Source organism: Lutra lutra, chromosome 16, assembly GCF_902655055.1.
Source record: "Lutra lutra chromosome 16, mLutLut1.2, whole genome shotgun sequence".
Lineage (NCBI taxonomy): Eukaryota > Metazoa > Chordata > Mammalia > Carnivora > Mustelidae > Lutra > Lutra lutra.
The window spans coordinates 22206080-22223850 of record NC_062293.1 but is presented as its reverse complement, the minus strand read 5'-3'; the positions used below and the strand labels follow the sequence as shown (position 1 = coordinate 22223850).

General features: G+C 35.6%; 2 protein-coding genes across 2 annotated transcripts in view; both read right to left on the bottom strand.

Moving 5' to 3' along the window:
- IKZF3 (IKAROS family zinc finger 3) overlaps positions 1 to 15762 on the bottom strand; it is a 90359-nt gene extending 74597 nt beyond the window's left edge. The window contains exon 1 of the mRNA XM_047707331.1: positions 15532 to 15762. Within this exon, the coding sequence (XP_047563287.1) occupies positions 15532 to 15538 (7 nt within the window). The 5' untranslated portion in view covers positions 15539 to 15762. The remainder of the gene's footprint in view (positions 1 to 15531) is intronic.
- On the bottom strand, positions 5254 to 5585 carry LOC125087231 (ATP synthase subunit ATP5MJ, mitochondrial-like). Its single transcript, XM_047707333.1, has one exon. The coding sequence runs from the start codon at positions 5583 to 5585 to the stop codon at positions 5403 to 5405; it is 183 nt and encodes a 60-aa protein (XP_047563289.1). The 3' UTR covers positions 5254 to 5402.
- Positions 15763 to 17771: the final 2009 nt, after the last annotated feature.

Sequence of the window (17771 nt, the reverse complement as noted above, 5' to 3'; positions counted from 1 at the left end):
AATATTATAATGTATAATGAAAAATGACCTCTATAAACAATGAAATTAGAATATCAGCATTAGAGTGGTTATCTTAGCTATCTGGCCTCTTCTTCCCCTGAATTTCCTCAAATGTCCCATTTGGGTTGCACAGTCTCCGCTTAGACACTTCCAATAATACAGAATGTTATTCTTTTCCATTTCAGAAAAACTCAGATGGTTAAAAAAAGTTCCTCCTTAAATATAGCTGAACTCGAATTTCCTGAAATGTCCATTTCGGGTCCTAGTTCAGCTCTCTGGAAACATACAGGATAAATTATCATTCAGATGCCATCACTCAGTTCCTAACAATGTTGTGAGAGCTTTCTTCTGAACTTTTTTGTTTTGTCTGAACATTTTGTTTGCTTCTGGCTCTCCAAATATGGGACATCCAGCACATAGTCCAGTGGTGCAAATGAGATTTCATATTATCTCACAATATTTCTGCAAGATAAACAGGTGCAGTGGCATTTATTATTCTCCAGTTATACACACCAAATTCAAGACACAAAGAAAGACAAAAAAATACAAAGTCACAAAATTGTCTAGAGGTATGATGTCAGAGACATACTAAGAAGAGAAGCAAGATTCATGTCTTGAATTATACCTTAGTTTCAAGTAATTTAAACAATGTTTTAAAACTTTTTTTTTTAAGATTTTATTTATTTATTTGACAGAGAGAGATCACAAGTAGACAGAGAGACAGGCAGAGAGAGAGAGAGATTGGAGGAAGCAGGCTCCCTGCCAAGCAGAGAGCCCGATGCGGGACTAGATCCCAGGACCCTGAGATCATGACCTGAGCCGAAGGCAGAGGCCTAACCCACTGAGCCACCCAGGCGCCCTAAACAATGTTTTAAAGTATTCTATATAAATTATACATTTTAGAAGTAGGTCAGACATTGCAAGCACTTCAGTTGACTGTGATCGAGGAGAAAGGAAGATATAAAATGAGAGTAATTTCTCTAACCCCAAAATACTTCTTTCCTTTCTACCTTGGGCTAAGGTAAAAGTTAAGAAATAGCAAGGTTACTTCTGTAGGGACACCAGATCAAATACAACCCACATCACTATTCTAGTTTTTCCTACCTTATTCTTTTTAAAGAAAATATCCCATTTTCTCCCTGATTAAATGTCTAATGAGGAAATTAAAGACTGTTGGGCACAGGACTAAAATAAGCAATGCAACACCTAGTGTTATTTTCTTTAAAAGGTCAATTACCCTAAAATTGTAGAAAAATAAATATGCTTTTATTTTACCATAGATATCATGTGCCATCAAACAAACATGTAGAGAGAAAAGGAAGAATGGGCATTTCATGTCATTGCTTAAAAAGAAAAGTGCTAAAATGATTGAATCCAACATATTCCAAGTAAGATTTTTATCTTATAACCACAAAATATATAGTTTCTGTTATAAAATAACTGGGGTCAAAAACAATCATTCTTTTGGACGCCTGGGTGCTTCAATCAGTTAAGCGTCTGCCTACGGCTCAAGTCACAATCCCAGGGTCCTGGGATCGAGTTCTGCATTGGCTCCTTGATCAGCAGGAGCCTGCTTCTCCCTTTGCCTGCCTGTCTCTCTCTCTCTCTCTCTCTGACAAGTAAATAAATAAAATTTTTTAAAAAAAGTCATTATTTTGATGTGGGTAATAAAGCTAAATGTGAAAGTTAAAACAATAAAATTTCTAGAGGAGAATATTTTTATGTCTTTGAGTAGGTAAAAATTTCTTAAACAGGATGTAAGAGGCACTCTATTCCAAAAGAAAAAAATTTTGATATATTTGTCTTTTTTTTTTTTAAGATTTTATTTATTTATTTGACAGAGAGAAATCACAAGTAGGCAGAGAGGCAGGCAGAGAGAGAGGAGGAAGCAGGCTCCCTGCTGAGCAGAAAGCCCAATGTGGGGCTTGAACCCAGGACCTGGGATCATGACCTGAGCCGAAGGCAGGGGCTTAACCCACTGAGCCACCCAGGCGCCCCTTGATATATTTGTCTTAATTACAGTTAAGAATTCGACTTATCAAATAGATTAAGAAAATAAGCAAGTTACAGGCCGGGAGAAAAAATTTGCAATACACATCTGTCAAAGTACATATTTCTTTTCTTTCTTTTCTTTTTTTTTTTTTGCTTTTTGTTTTTGTTGTTGTTGTTGTTGTTGTGGTTGTTTTTTAAAAGATTTTATTTATTTACTTGACACAGAGAGAGAGATCACAAGTAGGCAGAGAGAGAGGGAGAAGCAGGCTCCCCGCTGAGCAAAGAACCCAACGTGGGGCTTGATCCCAGGGCCCTGAGATTATGACACAAGCCAAAGGCAAAGGTCCAACCCACTGAGCCATCCAGGTGCCCCCAAAGTACATATTTCTAAAATATTTTTAAATGTCTATAAAATCAGTAAGAAAAAATACAAACAACCCAACTTAAAAAATTGTACAGAAGACTTAACAGAACTTTAGGAAAGAGGATATCCAAATGGCCAATAAACATATGAAGAGGTATTAAATATCATTATTTATCAGGAAAATGTGAATTAAAACCACAATGAAATGCCACTACACACACACCAGAATGGCTAAAATTTAAAAAGATCAACTGACAATAACAAGTGTTGGCAAGATGTGGAACAACTGGAACTCTCCAATATTGCTAGCGGGAGGGTAAACTGGTCCAACCACTTTAGAAACTATCTGGCAGTATGTATCAAAGCTATATATATACCTAACCTATGACCCAGAAATGCTAGCCCTAAATCTATATCCAAGAGAAATGAATGTATATGTCCATCAAAAGACATGCATATGAAGGTTCATAATACAGACAAACACTGGAAACAATCAAATGTCCATCAAGAGTAGAATAAATATACAAATTGTGGTATATTCATACCTTTTAATAATAAGAGAAAATTAACTACCAACAAATATAACAATGTGGGTAGATCTCAAAAGTATGTTGAGCAGAAGAAGCCAGACACCAAAAAAAACACATACTGTATGATTCCATTTATATGGAACTCAAGAACAGGAAAACTGATCTATGATGGTAGAAGTCTGAATAACATTTAACTTAGGGCAAAGGAGGCATACAAATTATAAATGAGCATAATGGAACTTTCTGGGGTGATGCAAATGTTCCATAACTTGATCAGAAAGGTCTGTATATAGGTAAAATTTAATCAAGCTATATAACGTAAGATGTGCACTTCACTGCATAAATTATTCCTTAATTTAAAAAAAAATCTGTTGAGGGGCGCCTGGGTGGCTCAGTGGGTTAAGCCGCTGCCTTCGGCTCAGGTCATGATCTCAGAGTCCTGGGATCGAGCCCCGCATCGGGCTCTCTGCTAGCAGGGAGCCTGCTTCCTCCTCTCTCTGCCTGCCTCTCTGCCTGCTTGTAATCTTTCTGTCAAAAAAATAAATAAAATCTTAAAAAAAAAAATCTGTTGAACACTCAAACATATTCAAATATCTAAAATTGCAGACCTTAGAATTGCCATTATAGCACTATCTTCCCACTTTCGAAAAAAGTTAATTTCAAGGTTTTCTCATGCTTCTTTGCAGAAGAGTACAGATTATAACAACCATTTACTAAATGCAAAACATACATCTTAAAAATTCTCACAGTGAGGAAATGTATTTACATGGAATGTGTTCAAGTAGATATGAAGATATATTCAGTGACAGCTAATACTGCAATCAAACTTCCCTGAGAATTGAGATTTCAAGATTTGTGTCAATTTTGCTCCTGGAGTAGTTGTTGTTGTTGTTGGTGGTGGTGGTGGTGGTGCTGGTGTGTGTGTGTGTTTAATAAACTTAGGCTACAGATAGTTTAACTGTCATTCATCTTTGGAAAACAAAAACAAAATCTCTTGATCCACATTTCTCTCCAGCAACAGCTCCACTTACTTCTCTGCTTCTTTCCTAGCTAAACTTTTGGGGGAAATGGTCTGTACCACATTTCTACTTCCTCTATTCCCATCCTTTAACCACTTTAAATTTGGTATCCACCCCCACGACTCCACAGAAACCACTTTTGTTAAGATCACTAGCAAGTTTTATGTTGCTAAAACCAATTTGTACTTTTTCCTCCTTATATTACTTGATTTTTCAGCAAATTCAACATAGCTGACCACCTACTCCTTCATGAAACACTCCTATCTCTTGATTCCATTACACCACACTCTGCTGGTTTTCCTCCTGTCTTTCTTCTCTTTCTCTTTTGCTGGCTCTTCCTTTTCTACCTGACCACCTAAATTAGATGTTTCTCAGAGCCCAATCCTGAGCCCCCTTCTTATGATACATTCTCTCTTTAGGTGATCCCATCTACTCTCATGGCATTAAATATCACCTATGTGCTGCAGATGACCAAATTTCTATCTCTAACCAAACCTCTTATTTAGAGGAGAGGTTCATCAACCATGTCCCTGACCATTAATCTCCATGTTAGCACTCTATTTCCTTCATAGCACTTACATAATTTTAATTATTTCACTTGTTACTTACTTATTGGGAGGAGGTGTCTGTCTTTCTTACCCAACTATAAATTCAACGGCAGCAAAAGCTCTGCCTATCTTGCTTACCATTGTATTGCCAATATTTTGTATACACGGCATATAATAGGCATTCAATAAATATTTTTTAAATGAATAGTGAATGAAGATTTCTGATTTTTGGGTTAGGTTGTGTTATAAATATTGTATTACAAAACAAATAAAAAAATAAATGTTATAAAGTTTTTTGTTACTCAACTATCTTTTAAAATCAGCATTTAAATAAAAAATATATGCTAAATACATATATAAAGATAATCTACCACTACTAATCCAACATGTACTATGAGACTGATGATAGGCTGCACTGATACTTTTCAAACTGGGCAATGTTTATAAGACTTCAACATGCACAAGAATTCCCCAAAAAACTTGTTAAAATGCAGATTCTAATTCATCACGTCTGGCCTAAAATTCTGCATTTGTAACAACTGCCAGATGTTGCTAATGCTGCTGGTCCACAGACTCTATTTCTATTAGCAAGGGTCTAAAGAATCTTTTAAATGATTTGTGAACTGAAATAAACATTTGCTGGGCCTCACCTTTGTGTCTAGTACTATGCAAGGTGATTTTCATATGCATTATCTTATTTATGCTGTGGCTATTCTCTTGTATGTAGTATAGTAAACTCAGAGCGGTTTTCAACCTTACCAAGGCCAAGTATCCCCCTTTTGTTTTTTATTTTATTTTTTTGCACCTCACGGTTATATTTATTTGCACCACAAAGGAAACAACACATCTACAAGTGTATAGCGATACTCTATGTTCCCATCTAACAGAGCTTCTGAGATTTATAGCCAGATTAATGTGCCATCTGATGTGTACTCCCAAGTAAAACTGGTTAATGGTGACCATGAGCAGGTGCATGATTCAAAGCTTTTAAGGCTTTACTTCTTTTATCAGCACTCCTGATTTTATAAATGATGAAGCCCATCAACCCCATTCCTACCCAAATCTCCTGGCAAACTTGGGTATAGTAGGGCTTCAAAGGGACCCAAATATTTTTAACAAGGCTTTGAAGCATCTCAGCACAGAACCCCTAGTTCAGGCTACCCTCACCCACACAGCCAATGATCTGGAAAGAAGTGTCCCCCTTTTAGAAAAATATTTTATAATACCTCTTTTATCATCATGAATTAAATACAACCCATCCATACATGTAAGATTTTTCCTTTTTTTAAATAATTATTTGTTTGTTTATTTATTTAAGAGAGAGAGAGAAAGCATGAGTGGGAGAGGCAGAGGAAGAGGGAGAGAGAATCCCAAGCAGACTCTACCCTGAGTATGAAGTGCGACAGGAGGCTTGATCCCAGGATCCTGAGATCATGACCTAAGCCAAAGCCAAGAGTTGGAGGTTCAACCAACTGTGCCACCCAGGCACCCCTTTAAGCTTTTAATAAAGCCACATTTGTCAAGCAAAGGTGAAAAATGATAATAAAGTAATCTGTATTTCAATAGGTAAGTATACCAGCACAATTATTTTAGAACAGATAATAAAGTAGTCATATATATTTGTAGAATCACCATGAATGCAAGACCTAAAAATACAGAAGGATACAGGTTCCATCAATAATGGCAAAAGAGCCTTGGCTCTGAACATAATAAAGAATCATCTTCCATTCATTTATATAGTAATTGCATTCTTAGACAATTTAGACTGTATTGAAACCATGCAAAAATACTATTTATCCATAAAATGGAGTTAGATTCTGACACTCATTAGACATAAAAAGCTACTGAGTTTCAGAAAAAGGGAAAAACTCCAACCTGGAATGAAGGATGGCTTCCTAAAAGGGATGGCATTTGCAATAGAACATAATGAATGAACAAAGATTTCAATGGGATTGTGGTGCTATTAACAGTGATGGGAAGTCAGGAGAAGTTAGTTTGGGTTGAAGAGATGAATTCGTTTTTGGACTTGCTGGATTTGAACAGCATTAAAAAAATGAGAGGTTAGGAAAAGTAATGCATGTTCAGAGACCACTAACCAGCCCACTAACAGCAGAGACAGAGGACACCACTGGAAAGGTATATTGAAGATACATTGTGGATTTTCTTAAATGCCCCACTAAGAAATCCTTAAAATGGTTTTTCAGTAGGGGAGTAACTTGATATTTTAGGATGATCATTTTGGCAGCAATCCTCAAAATGGATTGAAGGAAGTAAGTCTAGATACAGGGTTACCAGTAGAAAAAAAAAAACATGTAACAGTCTGAATCCATAGTTTTCAAAATGTGTTCTATGGAACTCCACGAATATGGAACTCCACGGCAGAGGGCTCCCACAGGTGCCACTCTGTTTCAGGAGAAGAAAAGGGCTAACAGTAGTCTGTTGCTCTCTCCTTCATCTCAACTGGAACATCACCCTTGCATCTGTCCCACAAAAGATTTTTGTATAAAAGCGTGTTCTGTTGATAAAAATAAATTTTTGTCATTTTTTTGTGTGTCTCATTCAATTCTTTTTTTTAATATAATTTTTTATTTTTTTATTAACATATAATGTATTATTAGCCCCAGGGGTACAGGTCTGTGAATCGCCAGGTTTACACACTTCACAGCACTCACCATAGCACATACTTTCCCCAATGTCCATAACCCTACCACCCCCTTCTTACCCCCCTCCCCCAGCAACCCTCAGTTTGTTTTGTGAGATTAAGAGTCTCTTATGGTTTGTCTCCCTCCCGGTCTCATTCAATTCTTGTTGAATGGACCATGGCATACCTCAAGGAGTCATCATATAGTATCAGTGTCATTGAATAGAGTACTTGCCACAAGATCTATAAGCATTACACTAATTTTTACTATAAAATTTTTTAAGTCATTATTGTTCCATTATACAGAGTATGTCTCCATCCCTAAGTTAGATTACCTGTAAAAATTCCCTAGGTTTGCTTAGGTTTGGGACAAATAGGACCACATTAGGTCATCGATGTTTGCAATGGAAAACTGTGGAGTCCTTTGAGAAACTCCAAATTTCTTTGATTAAGATGTGCATGGATACTGTTCCTAGGCTAGCATAGAAGCTATATACTTGTGTACTCTGGTTTCTCAGTACTACTAATTAAATTTGTGGTAGGACTCCTATATACATTATCCTATTTAAATCTTTACAAATTTCCATGTATTCTTGTGTTCCTTCAGGCCACTCACAGAGTCAAAACAGAAGGTTATATACATAAATGCCAATGGCCTATCTTGCTGAAGTATTGTTTACCAAACAAGCTCACAATCTTCTTTCTAGAATGAATGAAAAATGTTAAAATGGCGACATATCCTAATTCTTTTACCCATTAATTCTGGGGAATTTTGTTTTTATGGTGGCAAGCAGAAGTGTGTTGGTCAGGATGGTCCATGAAGTCTTTTGTCCTACTGAAATGATTCTCAAACCAAGACAGGAAGAGTATCAGTGGCTTACACCAGTTATAAATAATCTCTCTCACCTGGTCCCCTTGAATCTGCTGGCATACAATTGCTTTAGACAACTATTTCTTGTAGGCCAATGGGCCAGCTATTTCTCAAGGACTGAATGATACAGCATAATATTCACAGTACCAAAATGAAGTTAGGAACCTTAGTCTTAACAAAGGAAGTTGTAGAGCCAAAGGGAGGGGGTTTAATTTCTAACACTCATAATTTCTACAGAACTTGCTGAATCTTAGACAACAGTGGCTTCCAGAGACTACTTAGTTAAAAAGTATCTGTTTCTATCCCAGTAGTTTTTAAACTTTTTTTGAAGAAGCACTTCATTTTTCAAATGAAATCTTACATAGATTACCATACATAAAACAGATAAAGTGGTATCTTAGTAGTATACAATACAGTAAGTTCAAATATATAGTAATTACTGAAAGGTGAAACAATGAGAACAATAAGCTGTTTTAATAAACAAAAACCAAAAATCTATAGATATAGATGAAACTTGCAGCTTTATATCATCTTCAAATAAATACATTATTACTGTGTTTTTTAAATTTGTCAATATGAAAAGAAATGAAGATGCTTATATATAAAAACTGTTACCACTTGCAAGTGTTTCATCTTATTATTTCAGAATAGTTTTTAAACTATTCCCTGAAATTTGAAAGAGGATGGAAAAATAACCTTTCTTTCAAAGTTGAGTCACTAAAAATACCTAATCTTTACATTTTAAAATTATGAACATAAAAATCAGCAAGAAATAACCAACCTTACAATAAGTATTTTAAAAATTTATAATATAGAATCATGATTACCATGCTCACATTCTTATTATTGAGCAGTTGATTACTACACTGTGGTAAAAGCATGTTCCAAGCACATTAGCCTGAGCCTTTATGGGCACTTAGTTAAATAGAGGGAATAGGAGAGTTGATGATGTTCTTACTTATATAATTTTACAAGAGCAATTATGCACAGGAAAAAAAATACAGGTGCTGAACCACAATCTTACTCGTCACATTTATAAAATGTTAATATTTCAAAGAGTTTCAAAGAGTTGGTAAAAAAAAAAAGCTTTATTTTGAGGTCAGAGTATAAATTTATACATTGATAATCTTCAATGCATTTGGTAAATGATACTCATGAAAGTCAAATAAAATTTAAATCAAGTTAGCTTCTGATGCACATCTGTGGTACTGTCTACATAGTATGCAAGCATAAAATCAACTATTAATGGCTATTAGTGAGTGATTTCCTAATTATAGAGATAAAGGCAGATGATAACAAAAATGATTGTTAGGCATAAAAATTAGCAACTTTCAGTTTTTTTTGTTTTTTTTTTAAAGATTTTATTTATTTATTTGACAGAGAGAAATCACAAGTAAGCAGAGAGGCAGGCAGAGAGAGAGGAGGAAGCAGGCTCCCTGCTGAGCAGAAAGCCCAATGTGGGGCTCGAACCCAGGACCTGGGATCATGACCTGAGCCGAAGGCAGCAGCTTAACCCACTGAGCCACCCAGGCGCCCCAGCAACTTTCAGTTTTCAGACCAGAGCTATTATATATAGCTGTGATGTAACTCCACATCTATAAACTATTTACAGGTTTATGAGCATGATCTTTTTTTCATATCCACTGACTCTATATGACTACTATTTTAGGAAACTATTTTGATGTGCCAAATATTCTGATAAGTTAATAGTCTTTCAAATAGGTATCACTTTGCAAGTGAGCTGATAGTGCTGCAATAGAAAACTCAAACTAAGAGAAATGTTGTCAATTTTAAGAATCAAAACATTTATTATAAAGAAATAGTTTATTGTGGAAAGTACAGTGCTTCACTGAAATAAAGAATGTAGCAAAATTTTTTTTAAATCTAAAAGTTAGAAGACACTCTATTATTCTGCCCAAAGTAGAGCCAATATTGGCTTAGAAAAAGATGGTAGTATTCATATTGTTGGATTTAGCCAACATTCTAAACTCTTCTACCAAACCTTTAACAGCTCCACTGACAAATTAGCCAGCAAAATTAGTTTCAATGTCACTCTTCTTCTTATTTTCTTTACCCTAGAAACTGAACAAATAATCAAATGACCAAACACACAGGCAACTCATTCATTAATTTATTTAATTAATATGACCATAGTTGTACTATGTGCTAAGGAATGGGGTGATGATAAAAAGATACTTACACTTTGGAACCTGACAGTCTAGAAGGAGCTACAGTTATATTAATAACCAAAATAAGCAAGAAATCTTGTTAAATAATCTTTAGATAACTAAGAGTTACAAGTAGAAAATATAGCTTTATATTGTTTCATCAGTGATGCTATGGAAATATTTCAGTTTTGTTTATTTTTTAAAAGTTTCTGAATAAACCCACAAATAATCTGATCTGCCAAAAATTTCAGCTCTAAGAACATATATTAATAAACACAATTTGTGATATGTTGCTAATTCTATTGATATAAAAAGTTGGGAGATAAACTGATTTTAAATTTTTGACAGTGAGTAAAGAGTATTGTTTCATAAACACATTTTATTCTATTTCAGATCCACTATTAAACACCTATTTTTTTAAAATCTCTTCTAAGAGGAACACATATACACATATCCACTATAATCCAGTATCAACTCCATATTATTTTGATTTACTCTACACTACTTTGGACTCTAAGAATTGTAATTTTGGATGCAGAAAGTAGATTTCCATTAATGCTGGAAAATTATCTCATTCAAAATCGTGGGAATTAAGGTGTTTTGATAATTATATAGGAATAATAACCAAAAGGTATACATTGGTCATATTTAAAATAATCTACATATAATAGAAATGTAATTATTGTTTCATTATTTCATTTTTTTTTTAGAGATTCAAAAGACCTTAGAGTCATCCTTATGGTTTTTAATTTTTATAAATATACCAGTTAGGGGGCGCCTGGGTGGCTCAGTGGGTAAAAGCCTCTGCCTTCGGCTTAAGTCATGATCCCAGGGTCCTGGGATTGAGCCCCGCATCAGGCTCTCTGCTCAGCACGGACCCTGCTTCCTCCTCTCTCTCTGCCTGCCTCTCTGCCTACTTGTGATCTCTGTCTGTCAAATAAATAAATAAAATCTTAAAAAATAATAATAAATACACCAGTTAGTAAAAATTTGTATTTTTAAAATGCTAGGTAGCAGAGTGATCTCTATGTCCTTGTGATGTTTAGGATCTCTTTTCAAAATAATGAATTCTTAATACAAAAAAATCCTTTTATTGAGCACCTACTATAGGCAGGTTTCTGTATTAATCTCTCAGTTCTTCTCATACATGATCTAGAACTATAGCTTGAGTCAGGCGCCAATTAACACTGGATGTCTAATAAAAGATGTATGAATAATCTTTTAGTCCTAAATAAGTGAATATATACAGTTAATATACTGACAAGTTTATAATAATGTATAAAAAGGTATTACTGGAAAGTTGTATGCTAATTTTATGGTATCATCTATATCTTACTGACTGAGAAAGCAAATTTCTGTTCATATTTGATCCATATTTTAATGGACTAATAAGTGATCCTGAAATCTGTCAATATAAAGTTAATAGATTACATTTGATTTTAGGGATAGTTTAGCCAAAAAACCCAATAACATTTTTGTTTTCTTGGCTTTCTTTTCTGTTATACTGTTTAATTAAATACTTTAAATTTTTCTGAGTTCTGTCAAAAACTTGCTAGCACCAATAAACTACTACTCATAAAAATTAATCAAATAAAAGGCATCATAATAAACATAACAGAAGTTGCTTTTCAGCACTTTCTTTTTTTTTCTTTTAAATGTTCTATTTATTTATTTGACAGAGAGAGAGAGATCACAAGTAGGCAGAGAGGCAGGCAGAGAGAGAGGGGAAGTTAGGCTCCCTGCTGAGCAGAGAGCCTGATGTGGGGCTCGATCCCAGGACCCTGGGATCATGACCTGAGCCGAAGGCAAAGGCTGAACCACCCAGGCGCCCCTCAGCACTATTTTCTTAATTGAATGCAGCAAACTCTGAGGTTCTTTTATGAACCAAGAACTATTCCAGGAACTAAGTACACAAAAATAAGACATATTCTCTGCCCTCTAGAAGGAAAGACCAGGGGGAATAAATACTTAAATCAATAAATAATTTCAATACAATTGGCAGAAATAGGCACAGAAAGGAAAGGCTCTTAGCTTAGGTGGAAGAAGGTGAGGGACCAGTAGGGTGACCACCAGAAGGCACCAGAGAAGGTCATCAGAAGGAGGGCATCTGCAGAGCCTTCAGGGTGATGATGCCTGGAATCTTGAAGGATAAGTAAGCATAATCAAGTATAGAATGGGTTGAAGACTTCAGTGAGGAAAGTGTGAAATCCCATGTTGGATCATAGAAAGCACAAACAGGAATCTTCTAAAATTATGTTCTATCAGGATCCTGTGGCCTTTCTGTAGCTTTTGTTCTTTTGAACTTTACCATCTCATCCTTCATATGCTCATAATGGAGGGCTCAGTAAACTCCATCATTTGGAGGCTATATCTCTGTAAACGCAACCATCCGGAGCATAGAAAGGGAATTAGAAATGAAAAATTGCTTCCACAAAAGCCATGTGGTAAGAAGCAGAAGCTGACATCAAGAAGAAGACAAAATTTGTTCAATAACTCTAGAATATTTAGTGTGGGGGCATTGAACTCTACAGTTCAAAACGCCTGCAAGTTTATATTATAGAATAATAATACACCACCTGATGGTCAGAATAGTAACCCAGGGTAACCAAGATAAAGTTATCTCTTGTGTACTTTGTTTATAAGACAGGGGGTTGTGTAATAAATACACTTAGAAAGATCTCTATCCAATATAGTTTAAATAGAAAAGTTTTATATTAAATAAGAAACATGTCAATACCTATGAAATTTTTATTTGTGAACAACCTCATTTCTCAACCATAACAGAAGAACTACTGCTATTACAACACAAATAACAAAATTTAGCAACATCAAGAGTCTTTGGATAGAAAATATCTCAGATCACAGATTGTGAAAAAAGAAAAGAGTTACAGTTCCTGAGTTATTTATTATATGTACTAACTTTTCATTTTTACATGACAAAATTTCAATTTCAAAAGCTTATGTCATCTGACATCTTCACAGATAGAATGTCTCAATAAATGTTTGCTGAAGAATGAATTTAAAAATTTTATATGCTGAGGGAATAACTGACTAAACAGCTTTACATTTCACGATAAACTGTAGCATGTTAATTTGATCACCAAATTAGGCAGAAAATAAAGGTATTCCATAAAGTATTCTACTTTCTCATACTGCCAAGAAATGAGAGGTATAGGGGCACCTGGGTGGCTCAGTGGGTTAAAGCCTCTGCCTTTGGCTCAGGTCATGCTCCCAGGGTCCTGGGATAGAGCCCCGCATTGGGCTCTGCTCAGCGGGAAGCCTGTTTCCTCCTCTTTCTCTCTGCCTGCCTCTCTGCCTACTTGTGATCTCTATCTGTCAAATAAATAAATAAAATCTTTAAAAAAAAAAAGAAATCAGAGATATACACTGTAGTTCAAATCTCTGTATTTTGAGATCAAAATGTCAAGATAATATAAAAATATTTTAAATATCAAGCACATGCGCCAGATTAGTCAATCTGTTAGCTATAATGAACTAGATATTTTACTACATCAACTACTCCATCTTCAAGGACCTGATGATAGAAAAGCCAAATTCACATCATTACTCATTTTTAAATTTTATTTTTTGATGTAAGTGTTGAAGTTTTTACATTAAGCATACTATATACTGTCCATCTCTATGGACCTATTAATTTAATCTAGACATCTAAACACACAACTGATCACTGCCTATATCCTATATCCCATCTTTCCCCCTTTATAGTTTGTACATTCTAACTCAAATTCTATACAAATGTTCATTCCTTTCTTATTTAGACAGTCTTTATTCGGGCTTATCTAAAAGTTTGTTAGGGACATTACTATCCCAAACTATGCTATTAAGCTAGTAATTTCTTTATTTCACATTAAATGAATTCAGGTGTATTAACATTTACTAGGAAATATTCTCCTTCCCACAGATTTACACTATTCTGTATGTTAGTCTGGAGAAGCGAAAGGACTAAGAAAAAATAGTGTTGAATATTGATTTATAACTTCACAAAAACAAATTTAGCAACTCATCTATAATAATGAAAGCATGAGAGTTTTTAAAATTATTTTTTTGTAATGTATAGTGACCTAATTTTTTCCTGTTCTTGGACAACCAGACCTTTACATGTTAACAATTACACTTCATAAACCATTTTTAAATATTCACAATGTCAAATTTTAGAGCACTTTAAAACCCCAATAATTTAAAATTTAATAGCATAGTTTTTCATAAGAGAAAATACCTGAAGCATTATTCATAATGGCCATTTAAAAGTTTCCATATCCATACTAAATGCATTGACTTGTTTGGCATTCTATAAGAAAAAAAAATTATATGGGCCACAGCAGTTAGAAAAATTGTAAGCATACCCAGGTAAATAAATACTTCAGGATCGTAATATTGCATTCAATGATATTATGTGTGTGTGTGTGGGGGGGGAAGCTCTACCTCCTATACCTTGTATCCCAAAATATTTAATCAAATTTAAATAACTTCATATATTCTAGGTTTAGAGTTGCCAAAGATCAAGGTTAATTGATCCTTCTATTATTATGAAAAAATCCATGCTATTCATAATATTTATCAAATTAACATTTTTATTAGGTGTCAGTATCTCATTTATTAAGACAATGAATATGTTTCTCACAAATTCTGATCTTCGAAATATCATCACCTTCCCCAACTTGAAATGCATCTGCCATTTTCAAGGTTTTACAAACACTTGTTGAAAAGACCACTGAGAAGTTTACAATAGTAGTGTGAAATTTTAGTTACCCAAGTAATTATATACTGTAAAATTTTTGAGAAACGAGGAGTTTCACGATTTTCAAAATTAATTCAAATGAAATTTTTAAATGGAGCTTGATTTTTGCTTTGGGTAAAAAAAGATCATTAAAAGACAGAGTTCCAAGGGAACCACCAGTGCCAACCACATAAAAATTTACCTTTCCCATGTGATAACATTTACTCTTTGAAGAAAAAAACTGTCATGTTTCATTCTAAAGAAGTCACTCAGATTAGCATAATTCCAAAGGACACTAAGGCCATGGAGGGAAAAAGCATCCAAAAAGATCAGTGATTCCAACCCAGTTTGCTGCCATTTCAGGGACGCCCCACAAGTACTCTTCCTCTGCAGACTTCGAGTTGACCCCTCATGTCTGACAACCCTTAAGACATAAAACTGAGGAGAAGTTATCACTTTCCAAAGTTAGGTGGGGGTTGGGGGGGCAGTATGAGAGATGTTGAGAACCGACACGCTTTGCCTTCTGAAATACCTCATATTTACTTTTGACAAAAGAAATAAATAGAAGCAAAACCGAGATTCAGAAGGAACTCTCTCTGCTGCGTGCACCGGTCGAACTTTTCAAAGACCCCTTAGAAAAGAAGCGGGCTGGAGGCTCACCTTCCATCTCGCCGCCGGGCTGGGCTGGGCTGGATTGGATTGGAGTTGTGCTCTGGCTCCCCGGCCGCTCCACGTGCTCCTGCCGTCGCCGGGACGCAGCGCGCAGCTGGCGGGAGATTCCCGGCGTGGGGAGTCCCCGGGATCCGGCAGCCGCGTCGGCGCAGATTGAAAGGGGCAGGAGCCGGCTACCGGCCGGTGCGCGGGGTTACAGCGGCGCTGGCTGGCGGCGGCTTTAAAGTACGCTCACCAAGGAGAGCCCGAGGTTCCGCACCTCCAGCCCCCTTTTGAATGTCAAACCTGAGAACCAGATAGGATGGAAATGGCGCATCAGTAAATTGTCCCAAAGTATCTACTTAAGAAGGATAATGGATGGGAGGGTAATATATGGGGGGAGGGACGATCTGGATTGTTTTCTTAAGTTCAAAGTTTAAGTTCAAAGAGGTCTGTCTTAAATTTAACAAGATCTGGAACTTTTGGTCTAGATTCGGGGATGATAGCAATGAATATCGTCAAAGAGAACTCACTCCGTTTGAAGTCTTATGTTTTTCTTCCTGTTTTTCTTTTCACATGATAATTCTTGGTCCAAGTTTTCAGAAAACTCTAAGACAGTTCAAAGGGATTTGGGCACTTTTATCAACTTTTTCATTTCGGGAAGCAAAAATTCTCTCACTTTTGTTTTCACTTACTATGTACTCTATGTGTTTATTTTCTACTACTCTGCTTTCTTTCAAGTAGGATCTGAGACAGCTTACAAAAAACATATACATATACATACATACAATGATCAGAAAAGTAAGTAAAGAGGGACGCCTGGGTGGCTCAGTTGGTTAAGCAGCTGCCTTCGGCTCAGGTCATGATCCTGGCGTCCTGGGATGGAGTCCCGCATCGGGCTCCTTGCTCAGCAGGAGCCTGCTTCTCCCTCTGCCTCTGCCTGCCATTCTGTCTGCCTGTGCTCGCTCTCTCTCCCTCTCTCTCTGACCAAAAAAAAAAAAAACAAAACAAAACTACTCCTATATTAAAAAAAAAAAAAAAGAAAAGTAAGTAAAGAAAATAGAGCTAAGGGGAGAGTGTGATAAGATAGTAAAATTAATTAAAGGATGTTACTGCACAGAAACATACCAGTCAACATCTTTCCCTAGTATCCTTCTTGCTTTATAGAGGTAACGCACAAATTTGACTATAGGAAAAGGAACGGGGAAGTGCCCGTATGACAATTTTTCAAAAGCAGAACTTTTCTTCACATTGAAGTCTAAGGGACATTGTTCCGGTGAATCCTTATAAAGATATCCATTGTGTTGAATTGGACAACATGTGAATGATTCTCAAAAAGGTCACTTCCACCCTTGTTAGAAAATTACATTGTTACTGTATACAAATCTATTTCAGACTTAAGGTTGGGGGGTTGTGCATCAGCAGACCATATCAGAAGAAACCCACACTTACAAACTAAAGTGTCCATATTGTAATTTATGAATTTTAGTTTATTTTAAATATGCCTTGGTATAGAAGGTCAACATACGTGTGTGTATCAATATACATACACATTTATGTGTAGTGGGTGATTTTTTTTTTCCTGAGTAAACAGCTTACATTGTCTTTGTTTTAAGATCATGACACCATGGAGGTATCTCTGTAGATTGTATGGGTTAGAGTTCTATGGGATAATATCAATTTTGGAGAAATACTCTAAACACCAGGTCTAATTATAGTATTGAAAGGGGAAATTTGTTGTTTGTTAGTTTCTAAAAGCAAAAATAGCACATCAAAAGTAGCAGAAGAGGAACTGTAAAATTTCACAGGGATGGTTTAAGGATGAATAGTTATTTGGTTATTAAAAGGATGTAAAACTGTTATTATACTTAGCAGTGGAACGTGTTACTACTCTGTAAATAATTAGTTCAAAATGAAGTATTTCAGACTCCAGAGAATGGTACTTAGGGGAATAAATAAAAAGTAGGTGGATGAAATAATTTATGTAGCTACTCCATGCTCAAGGAGGTGGAGCATAATCCCCACTCCTTAGTGTGGGCTTCCTATAGTGACTTCCTTCCAAACAGTATGGTACATTAGGGAGGGAAAGAATAATTTTGAAGAAGAGAAATCTGACAAACACTACCTTAGCCAGGTGATCAAGGTAACATCAACAGTGATAAAATACATTGATAGTATGTACCCTTAATACAATGTTATGGGATTGGCACTTATATCTATAGTCTTCTACTGAAAAAGCTATGCCCTTA

What these genes read in the sequence shown, in the direction of transcription:
- LOC125087231 (XM_047707333.1), bottom strand. Translation starts at nt 5,585, where the DNA reads ATGCTTCAAAGCCTTGTTAAAAATATTTGGGTCCCTTTGAAGCCCTAC.